Genomic DNA, 15,570 nt, shown 5'->3' with positions numbered 1-15,570 from the left:
TTCCCTGCTTGAGACTATCCCAGCAGCACACACGGGATGTGTACAGAAATTTCATTTGTCGAGCTATTGGTACCACTTGGGGAATATATAGTTAAAAATGAATTTAGGGGAAAATCTATCATAAATGCAGTTGAAATTTGCCTTGTTTAAGGTTTGCAAAGCTGGAGTGATTTTTTAAATGAGCCACAGCATGAAGCAGGTTGCTCAGAAAGTCTGAAATGGTTTGTTTTTTTCTGTATTGACTTACACACACACAGAGCGTAAGGGTGTAGGACCTGGCGGTTAAAGACAAAACAGGTCTAGCATTGCTCTGAAGGTTGAAGATTGGTCAATCTATCTGAAGAGTCATGACATTTTAAAAGACTCACATGCTGTTTATTCAGATAGTTGGCCAAAATGTGGTACAATAAACTCCCCTCCAAGCCTTGGAGTTGGTCCCTCCTGGCCAGAATGGAAGCACCCTGATGGAGGATGATATATATGTGGGATGCCTCCGCCAGTGCATGGCCCCTTAGGCCATTAAAGGTAACATAAGAGGGTAAAAAAGTGAGGGTGAAATTGAGGGTGTCAGTGATTTTGAAATTTGAAACTCTCTTGCCTTAATTCAGTTAAACTCAGGGCCTTATTCCCTTTGCACACCATTGCCAAGCTCTGAAAAGTGTCCTGAGTTGGGGGTCAGTTTGAAAGGCTGGCAGGAGCTCACGCTCTTAGATCCTGATCTGCCAGCATTCTGCCCTCCCTCTAGAGAGTGTGTGGTTCTTCACGGCTGCGTTCCTAATGGCAGCTCTCCAAAAGGGGGCGTGGGTTGGCCAAAAATGGCCAGTGGTAGCACAAAGCTTAAAATCAGATGTGTGTTCTTTTTGAAACAAAATTGACGTTGGATAATTACTTGTCAGACTTTCACTAAGTAATGCCAAGTAGCACAGATTTTTGCTTATTCTGCTTTTGCCAATGGGCACTAGTGGCCTAACTTAGCAGAGTGGCTTGGCTTCCTTGGGATCTGCAAGTACCCGGCACCCCTGAAAATCAGGCCAGCAGTGTTCAATATAATTGAGACCGTAGGAGGGATTTAGACAAACCGAATGGAATTGGTCGAGCTGGCATTTGGCCAGGACATTGGGTCTAAGACTCTGTCACATGCTATGTGATCTTTAACCTCCCGCTGGTGTGCCACACCCCTCATGTGGAGTGGGACGGCCCATAGGAGTGGAGACAGTTTAGTCACCACGGCTCATTCAGTCTTTGGCCTCTCAGGTAAAAAGGGGGGACTGTTAGTGCCAACTGTGAGAGAGGTTTTTGTGATGTGAATATCTAGCCACTGGTAAATGGACTGAGACCCACCAAACTCATTTCACAGTGGCCACTGACCAGCCAACAAATGCTAAAATGTTTTGGTTGCTACCAATGGGAAGCTAAGGGCTCCATTGCTCACTACGAAACCCTAGAGACATCAGTGTCCTGACCACAGCTAATTTTAAAAATGCATATTTACAATTGTTCAGCTACTAAGAGGACAGGTAAACAGAGTAAAACAAGTGAAATCCGCATGCGCACCCCCCCAGTATGAAACTGGCTGATCGTAAAATCAGTTGTAGTGAAACTCCATCAAAACTAGAGATAGTCTGGGACAACCCCAGATTTTTAGGGTGTCCAAAATATGGATCAGAACTTTGTGATTTGAACACACCGAAGACATTTAAAACACTGTTTCGTGGTTCTCTATATTGACAAGAAATAAAGGACCTGATCCAAATCCCACTGGAGTGGGATTTGGATCAGGTCCTTTATTTCTTGTCAATGGGCATCTTTTTATTCCCAGCATTGGGCTTTAGAGCAGACCCCAAATGAGTGGCCTGGTGCCATTTCTTCTGCTTAGGCCCCTAGAGAGGGTGAAAAATGCACTTTTTAATATTTAATATGGCTTCGGTTAACATTTGTCAGGCTCTGATGCCTAATGGGGGTTTGATGTTAGCCATCGCTGCCTGAACGGTTGTCCAGCATGTCCTTTCAGCCATGCGCCCCATCTCCAATTGAATGGCTCACTAACCATCAGACAGAGACTGTCATTTGCCAGCCGCACTCCACAAAACTGCTGCCTCACTGCACAGCATTTAGGGAAGCAACAAATAAATAAATAAATAAATAAATAAACGGCCTCGTTTATTGGGCCAAGCCATCCAGCACAGGAGCCAGAGTTAATCAGCCTGAGTAATAGGCAGCACCCATGTGCTGTTCTGATGGTTTAGCCTCCTATAAATTATTCAGTGAGCCCCTCCTGGCATTCGGAGGAAGTTGCTGGCTGCCTGGCCGCTGTTTCCCTTCTTCAGCAGTGCCCTCGCCGTTCTGACTCCACATTTCAGGTCACAGCCGTGAAACAATTGAGTGATGTGTTACCGGGAGGCCGAGCAAGCTCCTGCAGATTGATTTATTTAAATGCAAAGCTCTTAATCGACTGCAGAACATTTTTCCTCTCCCTCCTTCCTTCAAACACCCCTCCGCTAATTTGCAGTTTGTGCTCTCCTTTTTCCTAATGACACAGCAGTTCAGACACGAACTGTATATTGATGTTGCTGCATAAGCAGGCAGAGCAGATAAACTTCCACGTCATTGCTGATCAGAAGGGCAACTGCGTTCTTTCTCACTTTCCATGTGTCATTAAATACAGTTAGAACATTCAAATAGCCCACCAACAGGAACTAAAAGAAACAGCAGTTTCCTGTCCAAAACTTTCTTGTCTTTACTTTCACCCATTCTTGTCTCCACGATTTCTTCCATGCTGTTTCTTATAGTTAGAATTCCCTCATTCCCTTTCCTTGGAAGACACAAATCATTTGGTACCCTTCAAATCTTTGCTGCTGTATACTCTGTGAAGGCTCTCCATGATGATCCACCAAAGCGAGACAGATGTCCACACAACTTTATAGATTGACCTTTCTCTAGCCATGATATATTACATCTCAATGGTATTTTTAACTCAAGGCCTGATCCTGAGAAGTGCTAAAGGCCCTTAACTCCAGTTATGGCCAATACAAACTGAAGGCTCTCAGCATGATGTAGGTAGGACCAGTCCAATGTCAGCTCTTTGGAACCAGAGACAATGTCTTCTGCTCTGGTTTGTACAGCACTGACCACATTGAGATGATAATACCTGATCCATTTTAAACACAGAAACTGAATACAGGAACAACCATATTTTCCATTTCTACAATGCCTTTCACCCAAGGGTCTCAGAGCTCATTAATAAAATCTCACAAGACAGAGACCAGACATTAACAAGCCAGGCTAGGTAAAATAAGGAAATTCAGATACCAAAATGCCATGAAAAGATATCCTCAAAGCATTGCAGTCTGAGAGCCTTAAAATTCTACCTCATCTACCAGAAGTGAGGGTGGTGTTTTTTTAAAGGAACTCGGTGTTATTCAATGGAACTCACCCTGCAGGGCAGTTGGAATTCGTAAGGCTTCAAGACTGCAGCAACAAGGCCGCAACCAGGAAGCACTAGACACCTTGTCCAGGTGTCTGAACTCAGGAGATCTCTAAGCCCTTTCCTAGAAAAAGAGACGTTCAGACAAACTTTCAGATTAAACTTCTGAACCTTCTGATGTTCTCTCATAACCATACAATACATAGACGCAATTCAAAGTGACAAGCTGATAACTTGCGAGCAAATATATCAAAACTGTGGCCGGCCAGTCAGAGCAGTTGTTGGCCAACCAAGGACGCTAGTCACCAATGGAGTCCTACTGTATTAATGGGGAAAAAAGTGTGTGTTGCAAACCTCAAAATGTATACAAAATTGTGGACTGTGCAAAGCAAGCTAATTAAAATAAAAATTGTGGTGGAAACCTAATATTGCAGGATCCTCAATTTCTGCAATATCGCTAATTAAGTAGGGCCTTACTTAGAGGATGAGTCAGTGCAGCTGAGTGCAGCGGCATGCCTGAATGATGAGTCCCTGCCAGCTCTGTTCGAGGGCTGAGTCATGGAACCAACTGAGGTTCCGGGGGTGTGCCCAGGGTGAGTCCTGGGAACTGAGAGAGCAGCTCTACTCTGGCTGCGGGTCTGATTCACAGGCAGTGCTCTGGCCAGTAATCCTCGGCCACAGGGACTGGTGAGCTGTATTCAGGGAGCAACAAGCAGCGCCTGAGCCAGAGACCCCCCAGCCGAGTAGCAGTAGGCAGAGCTAGTCACCCAGCCAGGAGCTAGCAGCCTGGATGAAGTATCTCCAGCTGATGGAAGGAAGTAGCCAGATCATCCTCCCAATACAGGACAAGCAGCAGCCAGCACCAGGGGCAAGCAACCCAGCCAGAGCATTGTAATCAATTTAGGACAAGGAGCAGAGAGGGCCAGAACCTTAGGACACCAACCCAGGGAGATACCATAGCCAATCAGGATTGTAGTCCTAATGTTCTTAAAACTCATCCCTTGCTGCAGCCTTCTAATGCTTAAGTTTTGATCATCTGGACGTTCATGTAATTAAATAATTCATAAAGTATGCAAATTAGGTTACATCATTTGCATAAAACCTCCAGCTTTCTGCACCTCCAACCTTAACAGATATGACATCTAAAAATGAAAATTGATACTAAAATAAAATGGGCCATGATCATTCTCTCTATTGTGCAAAGAGAGGCAAGTGGAGGACAGAGCATAAGGGACAGATTATAAGGGGAAGTACTGTGTAGAAACCCTAGATACAGAGATATTGATAAATCAGTGCAAGTCTTCCCCTTAAGCCGCTCTTGATTTGGGGTGTTCAACAGGAAAATGTTCAGTTCCCTTAGTCTGCAATATTGTGCTGTGGTAGAAAACCCATCAGGAGAGCTGGGCAACATGTTTTGGATGAATAGATTATTTGCTGAAAAATGCAGTTTGGACTGAGAAAAAAAGAAAACAAAATTAGAAAAGTCAAAATGATCTGTTTCAACATTTCCAAAACAAAACCTTTTGACTTTTTGTTGTGAAACGATGTTTTGTTTAGAAATTTAGCTAGATTTTACTACCCAAAACCAAAAAGGTTTTAAAAATCGGGAAATGAAACATTTTGTTTGACCGGAAACATTTTTTTCAGTCTTTCATTTCAGCAAGAAAAACTGAAAATTTTCCATTTTGGATTGAACCAAATGAAAAACGGTCATTCGCTCAGCTCTGCCTATCAGTACATACCAACTTTTACTGAGATGCAATCAGAAAAGGAGTCTGAACAAAATGGTTATTGAGCCCATATTGCACAATACACTTGGCTCAGACACTAAACGAGGTTAGTGTGTTCATCAGGGTAAATGGTGAACGAATGTCTTGAAATAGCTTCAAAGGCTGACAAGTACTACGGATTTTGAAGGATGCATGATATGAAGGGAAAATCTTGGGGGAAAGATCTGAATTTTGGACTCCAAGAGATTATGGTCTGTGCCTGATTTCTGGTTTTCATTACAATACTCTTACAGTATTAGTTTGTAGAACTATTATTATCAGCAGGCTGTGGAGCTCTGTGGATACACATATCTTTTAAAATTTTTCTTAACATTTCAGTTAATTTACTGCATCTTTAAGCTGCCAGATAGATAGCTTGGTCCCTCCGACTCCTACCTTTTAGCCTGTGATACACAAATATGAGACAAAATATGGGGCAAAGGTGCAAAGGGCAAGATCATGACAGGCCCTTGCTCAACAATGCAGTGTTGGAGGCATGTGCAAGAAGGCTCAGAGCTCCAGCAGGCTTGAGGGACTTCTTGTTCCTGCTTCTCCACCCTGCAAGGAGAAGGTTGCTGGGGCATGGCTGGGCCTTCGCCCTGCCCCCTCTTTGCACTAGTCTGCATAGTACGGCCAGCACTTTGTGGGGAGCATTGGAACATCTTGCACATGTTCACGAGGCAGCCCCAAAGACACAGGTGTTGGAACTAGGGGTGCTGCAGCACTGCCTGACTTGAAGTGGCTTCCATTCTATACAGGATTTATAGTTTGGTTCAATGGCTCTCAGCACCCCCACTATAAAAACAGTTCCAGCAGCCCTGCCTAAAGAGATTGCCTGTGTGTCTGAGACACAATCTGTGTCCAGCACTGCTCTCGGACCAGTGGAGATCCTCGCCACTCACTCCTGAGATCTGCAGCATAAATGCCACCATCTACCTCAAAATGAAGGACAGAAGAGAAACAAGAAGCAAAGCCACACGAGCGAGGCTCATTTTTTTCCAATAAATTGGACTTTATGGTTCAATGCTAAATCCTCATGTCTTTCCCCAGGCCTAACTTGACTTTAAAGGGTGTTTTGCCAGAGCAAGGACAGAATAAAAACTGAGTAAGGATTTCAGGATTTGGCCCATAATTTGCTAAATCTTGAACTAACAGCTGATCTTTGAACTTCTCCTAGACTACTAAGCATTTAAGGCCATTCCAAGTTTCTCTGGAAGGGTCATTTCCTGTAGGACTTGTACAGAGTCCTAGGATTTGACTTGTGACCTCCCCTCAGATTAGATTTATGACCTTGTAAGGTCAGACTCTAACTCCTTCTGGACTGTTAAGAAATGAAGACTGTGCCATATGTCATTAGAAAGGTGATTCTCCTTAGACTGATAATAAGGTCTTGGGACTGACCTATAACTTCAGTATCACAAGGTATTAATGATTTCCATATAGGAACTATAGAGATGAACAAACGTAAATATTAGGATTTTTTAGATTTCTTTTAATTTTCTTAGTTTCTAAAGAAATAAATATATAAACAGTAGAACTTTTGTAAAGGAAAAAATAAATCTATAATCAGTAGAACTTGGTTTCTAATCATTTTGCCCAGCATTTGCAAACCTGGTTGCCTGAAGTGCCTCACTTGACACTTTAGGTACTTAAATGAGGGAACTGATATTTCAGAGCTGCTAAAACCCCACAGTTCCAGGTGATGTTAATGCTCAACACATCTGAAAATCAGGCCACTTAGGTGGAGCCGAAATATGGATGTAGGTACCTAACTTTAGGCACCCATATGTGAAAATACTGGCCTTAATTTTGGGGGCAGGAACCATCTTTTTGTTGTATGTTTGTACAAAGCCCAGCACAATGGGGCTTCAATCCCTGATTGATACCTGTAGGCACTTTTGCAAACCAAATAATATACAATACATGGACTATACCTGTTCTGTAGGTGCATAGCTTCACTAGGGTACAATAAAAGCGAGATAACACAAGGGTTCTATCATTAAAGAGATATATAGATGTGTAATACTGGACAAGAGGGGTCACATTTTCAGAAGAGATCAAGGCCGGATTTTCAAGTGCTCAGCATTGACCGCTGGGGCCAGGTTTTCAGAAGCATTCAGTTCCCAGTCTGGCACCTAAAATAAGGCTAGATTCACCCAGAAACTAACCCGGTGGCAATTAGGTCACATTTTCTGAAGAGACCAGCACACTCCACGCTGAGTTCTTTCAAAAAAATCTGTCCTCAGTTGTGGTGCTGAATGTTCTGACAATTCTTTAGTGGTGTAGATGGACAAATGTCTCCATGATGGTTTAGATTGTCAGAAGTTTGTATCTCCTTCCTAGGGTGACCAGATGTCCCGATTTTATAGGGACAGTCCTGATTTTTGGGTCTTTTTCTTATATAGGTTCCTATTACCCCCCACCCCCTGTCCTGATTTTTCACACTTGCTGTCTGGTCACCCTACTCCTTCCCTATATTTAAATAACGAGAGTGGCCTGAGAAGTTCTGTTTAGTTTTGTTTCTTACTACTGTATTTCAGATCCAGTAAAGCTACGAACCTTCCGCTGCGACGGCCACTCCTGCAATCCTCCGGTAGGGAATCTAGCGACCGGCAGGACTCCAGTCTCTCTTACCACATGTGGGCAGAACAGCACAGAACTGTATTGCTTCTACCCAGACCAGCACCTCCTTCACTGGGCCTCCCAAGGCTGTGGGCAGCCCCGATGCACTAAGTGCAATGCCAATCAGCCTGATAACTCCCACCTCCCCTCTGATATGACAGATGATTTCTTCCTAAATCCTGGCTCCTGGTGGCAGTCTGCACAAGGGGTACACAGGGAAGAAATCAGGCTGGACTTGGAAACAGCGTTCTACCTGACTCACGTCATTGTAGTGTTCAAGTCGCCGCGCCCAGCTGCGATGGTACTGGAGAGGTCTCAGGACAATGGCCAGACGTGGAGACCCTACAAATATTTTTCCGTCAACTGTACAGCAACGTTTGGGCTTCAAGATGATCTTATTGAAGAGGGCTCTCTGTGCACTTCCAGGTATTCAGATGCAGTGCCTTGCACTAGAGGTGAGGTAAGTGATAACTGACATTTGGACCATATGTAGAGGGTCAGTTAAAAACTGGCTAAAAATCAGGGACTGCGTGTTGAAAGGGACACTGTCCAAATCAGTAAATAAAGGTAGGCACAACATTTAGGTTTTACATTATGAAAATAAAAGAGGAGGTGAGGGGAAAACAAAGGGGATGTTTCAGTAAAAGAAAGGGAATACAAATGCGTTCATGGTTTTTTTTAGGTCAGTCAAATCATCTTTAATGTAAACAGTCACTTTCAGTGTTGCCACATACAATATTTTGCTAGTGCCTGAGGATTAGGAAGTGAAACTGTTTAAAAACAGGACGTGAAACTGACCAACCTAGTTTCATTGTCTAAGTTGAGTGAAGCTAGGGGGAAAATGGGAAACTAGCATAAATACTGAACAGTAAATTAGATTTGTAAAACTCGTTCTGTGTTAATCCTCTAAGGTGCCATTAGATAGGAGATTATTTTAAAGAAATACACAGTATGTTTAAACTGACAATGTCTCTTTAAAGAGGAGTTATTAAGTATTTACTAATAAAATAGCTACTTCATATATGGCACTTTTTGTCCATCGATCTCAAAGCACTTCAGGTGGCAAGGGGGGTAAGTATCATTATTCACATTTTACAGACGGGGAACTAAGGCAAAGAGAAGAGAAGTGACTTACCTAAGATCATGCAGCAGGTTGATGAGACAGCCGAGCTTAGAACCTAAATCTCTTAACTCCAACCAAGTCCAATGCCTTCTCCATTGGACTATACTGCCTCTCATGTTATGTGAACAAACCTGAAGAAAAAGAGAACAATTATACATGAATGGCTAGACATCTCCTGGGTTCACTTGGCTGTAATCATAGATATTCCTGTTTGAATAAGGGCCTCCGAGAGCCTTACTACATCTTCTCTAAGATCCTTTAGTGAGGTCACAGTCCTATTTATGGCATCACAATTGTAGTCACAGAAGTGATCATGCTGTCACAGGTTTGGCATTGGGACTTCACTGCAAAATAAGCGAGGATGTGCCAAGAGATGCCCTGGTTTGCGTTAAATGAAACTGTAGGAATTCCAGTGGTGCTTATTACGTCACTGCTGCCTGAGGGGTTAAGGAATTATTATCCTTATTTTCAGGCTGGGAAGCTGAGGCATAGAGGGGTGAAGGGTGAAATTCACCCCGTGCATTGGCAGCATAAGACCTATACATCTGGATGGTGCACATATTGGAAATTTGTGGCAGCTGATTTGACTCCCAGACTGTCCTGTTGTTTGAGTTGTAGTTCTGGTAATTAGTGAATGTGATTTTTTTAAAACATGAAATAAGGAAAGTGGCACTGCATTTAAGACAACTGTACTTGTACGTTTTCCGTTTTGTTATTTCTTTTGCACCCATCAACATACTCTCTAAACACCTAATACCATTTTGCATTGTTATAGCACCTTCTGATCAAGGCTCTTAGTACTTTACAAAATCTAATGCGTCACACCTCAGAACACACATAAATGGCATTATCGCCATTTTACAGATAGAGAAACTGAGGTGTGGAAAGGCTAAATGATTTGCCCATGGTCGCACAGGAGGCTTCTCGTAAAGTTAGGAGTAGTATCCAGGTGTCCTGAGTCACAGGCCTTAATCACAAACTGTTCTTCTTTCCCCTGCCTCTGTCACAAAAGCCTCTGTCTCTGTAACACTTTGGTTTGTGCTTACATTTTTATTTAACCTTGGAGAATATCATTAAGACCATGTATTGCTGCTAAATTAAATCTGAGATGTGGAGGGCAGAAAATCAGACAGTAAAAGCTTCATCCAACACAAGCCTCTGCAATGACACGTCAGTTTGTGTAGCAAAAAAAGTTAAATTTATCATCTAGCCAATATATATATGCTAGAAATGTAGATTATTATTATTAATAATAATATATTTACATAGACCTTACAACCTTGAAGAGCCCAAATAGTTCTACAAACTGATGAATGAAGTAAAAACAGATAGGATCACTTCACCCACCGAAGTTCAGCCACCTCTGCAGTGAAATGTAGCAGGTGTGTAGCAGCACACAGCAACACAACATCCTCCCGGAGAACAAGAAGAGGAATACTCATGTGCAGGAATAAAATTAATAATCTTTCATTTATACGGCACCCATAATGCCAAAGGATTATGAAGTTCTGGACAGACTTTATGAGGACCACTTAATTCACCATCATCACTGAAATGTGGGTATGTCTGGGGTACAAATGCATTAGCCATTCTGAGCCAGGACCATGACACAACAGATTTTTATTCTATTGAAACTGATGGACGGAGAGAGGGAGGCGGAATGTAGTTACCAAAAGTGAAAGTTGATCAGAAACATTGAGCTAACAGTCCTACTTTTACAAAAAGTGCCATGGGATTTTTAACCACATGTAGTCAGAACCTCAGTTTTTACATCTTATTCTAAAGATGTAACCTATATCTGCACAGTGCCCTTGGGACACTGATTCAATACTGACTCAGAAGGAAGAGTGCCACCTGAGGAATCCCCAATGCTATTTCCTGCAGCATCCTTTGTTTTCTTTGGAGTTCCCCCATCCAGTTGCTGAAGCCAGCTTTGCGTGAGAGCTGGTGAACTCATAGCACAAGGTGGTAACTTCTGAGAACTTATCTAACTTGTTCCCAACTGAAGTTACCAATTAATGTTCAGATGATTAAGATGCTAGCGTTACCCCTTTTGACCTGAGCTGGTAGCCAATATTCAAGGTCTTGCAGATTGTTTCTGTTAGGAGGAGAAATTGATAATGGTGTCAGGGATTTCTTTGATGCAATCCTGCTTATTTACAAAGAATGCACACAAAGTCCTGTTTCCCTGAACATAGTAAGAATCAAACAAGAGAAGACCATTTCCTTCTCATTATTCCAAGCCTCTTTTTCCAGCCAGCACTGTACCCCAAAAGCTCTCTTTCACCTTTCTCTTGATCACATTACAAGTTCTTCTCTAGCTATCTTTAACTTTCTGTTGCCTTCTCTCTGTGTGTCTGTGATGTTTCTGGCTGCATCTGCTCACATATATACACACACTTCCACCAAAGCAATATTCTGCCATCTGTGTTTGTATTCAACTCCCAGTCAAACCCCTCCATCCACATAGCTCTGCTCCTGACCAGCCTTGTATGTGGCATATGTTTTGGGCAGTGGTTCCTATTGGCTTCAGCTATTTTACTCCAAAAGGAGCTTAGTTGCTTCTTATATTTATCCTGAATGAAGGATGGCTGTTACGCCCACCAGCTTCATCCAACCCCCAGCATAACTCTATGGAATAACATTTTTTAGAAGATGTGTTCACCTTCAGTAAAACATCTGTCTACAGTAATGCTTCTGAGCGGCATTATGCATCAATAGATTGAACTTTTTATTACTTATCTATATGTCTACATTTCTAATGCACCACTCACTATTGTATGTAGATACCAACATTAATATTATCGTTAGAGACAGATAATTTAACTGAAGATGTGGCCAAGGCAAAAGGTTAAATTAATTCAATATTGCAGTCAGACTTTTGGTGTGCTCAGAAGCCTGGGAGTTCAGACACCATCTGGCGGAGATAAGGATGGGAATTCTAGAACCTGCATACTGACAGCACATGCATTCAAGGATGTGGGACATTAGGAGCACATTTTTAATAAACTAGAGCATCCGGAAATGAAAACAAATGTTCTTCTCTGTAGAATAATATGTTTGTATAAAAGGAAGGCATTAAGATGCAGGGTCTGTATCACAGTGTCCTACTTACAGCCTCAGGAACTGATGATTAGAAATAAGATCCTATGATATTGGGTCTGAAGAGTATAAGTGAGTTTTAAATCAAAGGCCCATCCATTTATGTGCGGGTCTGGGTGACAGATGACACCAATGAAGTGTGATATAATGAGCCCATTACTGGAATTCACTGGGGGGGTGGGGAGGAGAGAGAGGAATTGTTTATGCCTGAATAAGGTAACTGGTTCCTAGGCAACATGTGAAATGTGCCTTGTTTGGAAGACTTGTACACTCTTCAGTGTCTAAACCACGGTGACCCCTTTGGGTATGGAAGTGCCCCATGCTGCCTGTTTGTCAAAGATGTCACTTTTAAGCTAACCGATTTTTAAGTATTCATATTAAAAAACCCACAGTGAGGGTCAAATTCAGACCTGGTGTAAGGGGGTGCAGCTCTCTGCTTCACAAGCGCCAATTTGCTCAAGCATGAGGCAGAGCCATCACCCTGGAGGCCCCGGGTCTCTGCCCCCTCTAACTGCAATGGAGCAACACTGCTAGAAACCCCCTGGGTAGCTGCTACCCCAGAGGAGGCTCTGCATCACACGGGGGAATCCTCTCAAAAGTCAGTGCGGACCAGTGCGGGGGACAGGGTTATGTGCGCGTAGCGTACCTGGACATACAGATCCCTGAGCCACAGAGGGCCTTGTGCGGAGTTCAGAAAGAAGAGGACAGTGCTGCAAAGGGGTGGGAAGAGGGATATCCACGCACAATATTTGCTCAGTCCTTTCTCAGGCAAAACTCTTATTGACTACAATGATAGTTTTTTCTGATTAGGGACAGAGAGGTCAGGGCTGCAAGATTTGGACCATTGCTTATTCCTCCCACTTGACACCATAATCTACTTGTGGCATCACAACCATTAGCAAACTGACAATGTTAAGGGCTCCACAGAGGGATATGCAGCAGGACCAGGTGATCTCTTAAGCAGGGCCAGCCTTAGGGAAAATGGCACCCTGGTGCCCCTTTAAGCAGGGGAAACTATTTTCAAGCAAATGCCCTTAAATAAAAGATGGAAGAGCCTTGTCTTTACCTGCACTATGTGGATATGTTAATAATTTACAAGATTTTCAATGAGGCATCAGCAGCTATTTAAGGGTCTGATTCAACAAAGCATTGACGTCAATGACAAATGGGATTGCTCATCTTTCTGCAAGATCAAGCCCCCTAATAGCTGAGGTGCTAGGGACAGAGTCAAATGGTCTAGTGAAATGTCCAGGAGATCTGCAGCAGGCATAGCAAACAGAGCTGAGCATGATCCGTGGATTCTTCCAACTTCCAGCTGGAAAGGATTCGACGAGGGATTAGTCACTCTTGAAAGGCAAGTGCCCAAATGTTATGACTAGGGCTGTCTGTTCAGCATTTAGTTTAACTTGAGCTGTAGAGGAGAGAAAATGCAGAGGCATATTAACGGGAAGCAGTTAATGCCAGTAGAATAAACAAGTGGATAACAGTGCAAGGCTTCACTTCTCTGGAGGACAAGCTTAAAGAGACACTGGGGATTGTGTCTGAGGGTGACTTGAACCTGGAAGAAACAACTGGGGCAGAGAGGGGACAGTCTGGGGGCCTGCCTCCCTGTTATATGAACTGCAGAGAGCCAGGTTTATAATGAGCCATGTCAGGGATATTTGTTTGGCACCTTGTAAACTAGCCAGAAAAACACAGTGTTTTTCTAGCATTATTTCTGCACTTCCTGACATGTCAGGCAGCAGATACCAAATAGATTTCTCATCCTCACGCTGTTATATAAAAGCTTGGAGAAGCTGCCACTTCTTTTTTCAAGTCTCGATTGAGAAAAAATCTCTTTGTATGAGAAGTTATTAGCCTGGTGGATAATTTACATGGTTTTTGTTTTTAACTCCATGCAGAAGATAATTTATTAATTGCTCTGTGGTTTTCTATGTATTACTATGATCACCAAGACAGTGGCAGCTTAGATTTCCATTAGATCTCTGTTCTGCAGATTGGTTCTTCGGAAATCTTTCAAGAAGCTTTGCATAGGAAAGTGGCATTGGTGATGGGCAATGGCGCCTTTCCCATCAGAATCCAGCCTAGGTCATCAGATTCAATCTAATCATGACTGGACGTTGTTACTTTTTGATTGCTGTTCGGCAGCCAGTGTGAATGAGTTTCATTGTTCTCAGTCCAGTTCCTAGCAGACAGGCGTCCACATCACAGAAACCATCACACTGGTGTTTGCAGTTTGGGTTTCAGAAAACAGTCGTTGCCTCATGAGGAAACATCATGTAGTGTTGCAGTGTGATGGCCTTATGGAAATGGCCTCAGGTCCTGATGAAGTATTGCAAGATCATGATGTTGTATAGGCCTGGGGCAAGTTTTGGGACATTTCAATTATCCTGCATTCCTTCCCTGCAGGATGTGGGACTAATTTGAAGAAACTGGGATGATCCTGCAAAACATAGGACAAGTGCTAATTCAACACTACTTGACACCTTGTTGGTAGTCTCAGCAGAAGAGCCAAAGACAAAATGGATCACGGAGACTAAACATCACCTCTATTCATTCTCACTGCCTATCTTTAGACCGCCTCTATTTCTGCTACATCCTTTTTGAGAAGGGGGACTGGAACTGAACATAGTATTCTAGATGATGGCACAGCATTGCTTTATATAATGAAATTATATTATTATATCTAAACCACAAAAGTTTGGGTGGGGGGAGAAGGAAGGGAGTTAATTGACATTTCAGTATTGTCTGTCTCTAACCTTCATACAATTATAGAAGATAAGTGCTGGAAGAAACCTCAGGAGGTCATCTAGTCCAACCCCCTGCTCAAAGCAGGACCAACCCCAACTAAATCATCCCAGCCAGGGCTTTGTCAAGCCGGGCTTAAAAACCTCTAAGGATGGAGATTCCACCACCTCCCTAGGTAACCCATTCCAGTGCTTCACCACCCTCCCAGTGAAATAGTTTTTCCTTCATCGCACAGGGTCCTTTCCCATTGCCTTCTGACCTCTAAGCAATAAATAATTCCTCTAAGACTGTGCATTACTCTACCACCAACCAGCAACAGCAACCACCAGCAGATCGCTGCTCTGACATACTGTTTGGATTGCTCTGCATAGGTATGATCCTTAGACTCCTGGCAAATTGCTATTGTGGTCCAAAATTTGGGTACTCCTTCCATAGTGCTTTATAATTCTTACCAAATGGAACATAACACTTTGTGGAATGGGCATAGTAGCTTGTGGTACTCAAAAATATTCTCATGAGATGAATTTAGGAGAAATGTTTTGGATATTCTGAATCCAAAACAGAGCCACCATACTGATGAGAAGGCTGGATGTTGAATGGAAGATTTGATCACTGAGATAGCCCAAAGCAAATGTAAATTGAAGAGGTATCAGCTCCCCACTGCACTGGAAAGCACTGAACTAACCCAAGATGTCACTTTGTAGCTGGGTTTAACTGGGTCATAGGTGCAAAACAAAAATTAAATGCATAGATTTTTCTTTAATAAACTGCCATATTCTGTT

General features: G+C 42.8%; 2 protein-coding genes across 2 annotated transcripts in view; one reads left to right on the top strand and one right to left on the bottom strand.

Moving 5' to 3' along the window:
* UROC1 (urocanate hydratase 1) overlaps positions 1 to 9,071 on the bottom strand; it is a 103,284-nt gene extending 94,213 nt beyond the window's left edge. The window contains exon 1 of the mRNA XM_045022784.1: positions 8,951 to 9,071. Within this exon, the coding sequence (XP_044878719.1) occupies positions 8,951 to 9,054 (104 nt within the window). The 5' untranslated portion in view covers positions 9,055 to 9,071. The remainder of the gene's footprint in view (positions 1 to 8,950) is intronic.
* Positions 1 to 15,570, top strand: part of LOC123373705 (netrin-4-like) — a 66,049-nt gene that overhangs the window by 1,840 nt on the left and 48,639 nt on the right. The window contains exon 2 of the mRNA XM_045022785.1: positions 7,734 to 8,275. Within this exon, the coding sequence (XP_044878720.1) occupies positions 7,734 to 8,275 (542 nt within the window). The remainder of the gene's footprint in view (positions 1 to 7,733; positions 8,276 to 15,570) is intronic.

This window comes from Mauremys mutica, chromosome 7 (assembly GCF_020497125.1).
Source record: "Mauremys mutica isolate MM-2020 ecotype Southern chromosome 7, ASM2049712v1, whole genome shotgun sequence".
Classification (NCBI taxonomy): Eukaryota; Metazoa; Chordata; order Testudines; family Geoemydidae; genus Mauremys; species Mauremys mutica.
The sequence above is the reverse complement of the archived record's forward strand: the minus strand, read 5'-3'. Positions and strand labels throughout refer to the sequence as shown.